This window comes from Monopterus albus, unplaced genomic scaffold (assembly GCF_001952655.1).
Source record: "Monopterus albus unplaced genomic scaffold, M_albus_1.0 scaffold18.1, whole genome shotgun sequence".
NCBI classification, from domain to species: Eukaryota; Metazoa; Chordata; class Actinopteri; order Synbranchiformes; family Synbranchidae; genus Monopterus; species Monopterus albus.
Genome location: NW_018127898.1, coordinates 7,353,010 through 7,355,381, shown reverse-complemented (window position 1 = coordinate 7,355,381; position 2,372 = coordinate 7,353,010). Strand labels below are relative to the sequence as shown.

Sequence of the window (2,372 nt, the reverse complement as noted above, 5' to 3'; positions counted from 1 at the left end):
ATAAACAAGAACAAGACTTGAATAACTATTTTGGGTCCTGACTGACTGTTGCTGAGATTAAGTTCGCAAAAAAATGTCCTTTTAATTTATTTGGTATATTCTAGAACTTAAAACCTGAAAGTGAAAATGAAATGAGACCTGTGTAAGAGTCTGTACGTTGATGATGTTGATCAGTCGGAAGAGGAAGGACAACCTGTTCTCTACTCTGGCCATGTAGGACAGTAGGCAGCACTCAGAAAGTACCTCCACCACTGGGGAAAAAAAACAAAACAAAAAAAAACAAAATCAATGTTTAAAATTAAATGTACAAATTATTATATGGACAAAGCCTGACATTATCTCACAACTTGGATCCAGTTTGTCAAAACACAACTTGTCAATACACTCCTTAATGACTGTATTTCCTAAATTTTATCATACACACAAAATCAACCATCAGCCCAAGACAGGAAATTATTTCTGTAATTCTACTGTAACTTTAACAAACTAGTCAGCATGTGTCAATGTTCCATTGCTGCTTACCTTTGACATCTTCAGTCTGGCTCTCAAAGCGGTCCAATGACAGAACGATGCAGCGCACCAGCATGTTCGAGTCCACCAGAGAACTGTTGATCTGTGTCAGGAAGGCCTGAAACTACACCAGAGAAATCAAACTGTACCACTACACAATCCGGTTCAGGCAACACAGGAGTTGAGAAAAAGCAGTAAAATGTTATTTTGTTGGGTCAGGATAAACAAAGCATCTATGGTGCGCAGTCATACCTTCTCTGGAGTGTTTACATATTTGTTGAATCTTTTGAAGGCATCGATGTTGAACTTCATGAGCTCTCCCAGTAGGTCAAAGTAGCTCTGCAGGACATCCCGTGATGTACAGCCGCTATCTATGATGCAGAACAGGATGTGCTGTTGTGGGATGATAAAAGGAAGTCAGACAAGAGAAGTCAAAAATCAAGGAGACGACTGTGCAACGTGGGCTGTCTTCACTGATAAGAGAAATGACAGTGGCAGTAGTTTTACCTCTAGCAGGCCCCTTTTCAGGAGAAACATTTGGTCTGCATAGGAGGTGGCTCCTCTGAGAAAACTTTCCACTGCCCTTGCCTGCCAGAATCTACACACAACAGAAAGAGTCAGCAAAGAAGTCAAACAAAAAAACAGAAGCAGACAGACAGGCCTTAAGCAATCTTTCCAAAATGACCAGAGAGCTTGGTGCTCCAAAGCTGAGGTGTTTTGACTCTTTCCAGAAGGCTGACACTTAAAATGTCACTATCTTTATCTCCTGCATCTTGACCTTTGGTTCGCGTGATGCTGACCTGAAGGACGAATCTGGAGGCTCCCTCTTCATGACAGTGAGGAGGCGCGTGAGGAGGCCCTTCTTCCCATCACAAACAAGACTTCTGTCTGTGTTGACCAGAGCCTCTACCTCAGGGATGTTAGCCTTCATCGATATGGCACTGAGTTCATTCAGCTCCTGGCTGTTCAACAGCAAGTACTTGTTCCTGAAAGAGAGGCACTTCAGTTTTAATAAGCATAACTTTAAAAAAAAAGTCAGATCCACAGCAACTAAGTAACAGACTACTTACTCATGATGATCACTGAAACTCTGGAGTAGCCGCAAGAACTGGATTTTGAAGGATATTTCCTGCATGGTGAGAATAAAAAGCGTTTGTTATGTTAAACTTTAAAAAGTCTAACTGTTCAGAGCCGGTTTCTAAACACGAGTACTGTGTTAAGCTTTCATACTGGACTACAGTCGCAGTTCTCATTCTGGCCGTGCACCACATGATTTGAAGCTGTGTATTTCCTCCAGATGAGCTTGTCAAACAGGTTATTGAGCCCCGGGATGAGACGAAACTCAGCCAGCATCTTGTGGACCTGTCCAGAAACACAACACAGTAACAATTTAACTCTTCTCTGGCCAACACTCCAGCTTAAATCTCAAGGTAGGAAGAGATGTGTTGTTAAGTGCCTGGTTCCTCTGTCGACCCATGAGAAGAACACACAGCACATAGAGCACTTCCACTTTATACATGATCTCATGGACGATCTTCATGGACTGAGGCAGGTGTTGTCTCAGAGGGCTGGTGGCCAAGGAACTCTCATCTGATGACTCTGAGGAGGAGAGAAAAATTAAACTCTTTCAGTCCACGTTCACAGGATTTAAGCCCGATGAGAAACTAGCAGCACAGGTGACTGTTGCCTTGCCTGTACTGCTTTGCTCGGCCTCCTCATTAGCCATCTGCATGAGGGCATCAAGCACTAGAGCATTGTCCAGCCATGTGTACCAGTCCTCCAGCTCCTGCAGGAAGTTGGCTCCTGTGGCCTCCGACACCTTTCTAGTGGCCAGCTTACATAGCCGCTCAATGAAGCCAGGA

General features: G+C 43.6%; 1 protein-coding gene across 1 annotated transcript in view; it reads right to left on the bottom strand.

Moving 5' to 3' along the window:
• trpc4apa (transient receptor potential cation channel, subfamily C, member 4 associated protein a) overlaps positions 1–2,372 on the bottom strand; it is a 14,449-nt gene that overhangs the window by 5,092 nt on the left and 6,985 nt on the right. The window contains exons 8-16 of the mRNA XM_020592720.1: positions 2,203–2,372; positions 1,967–2,109; positions 1,741–1,872; positions 1,581–1,639; positions 1,311–1,496; positions 1,018–1,108; positions 763–903; positions 523–634; positions 139–251 (exon numbers count right to left, since the gene is read on the bottom strand). The exon at positions 2,203–2,372 is cut by the window's right edge and continues 3 nt beyond it. Of these exons, the coding sequence (XP_020448376.1) occupies positions 139–251; positions 523–634; positions 763–903; positions 1,018–1,108; positions 1,311–1,496; positions 1,581–1,639; positions 1,741–1,872; positions 1,967–2,109; positions 2,203–2,372 (1,147 nt within the window). The remainder of the gene's footprint in view (positions 1–138; positions 252–522; positions 635–762; positions 904–1,017; positions 1,109–1,310; positions 1,497–1,580; positions 1,640–1,740; positions 1,873–1,966; positions 2,110–2,202) is intronic.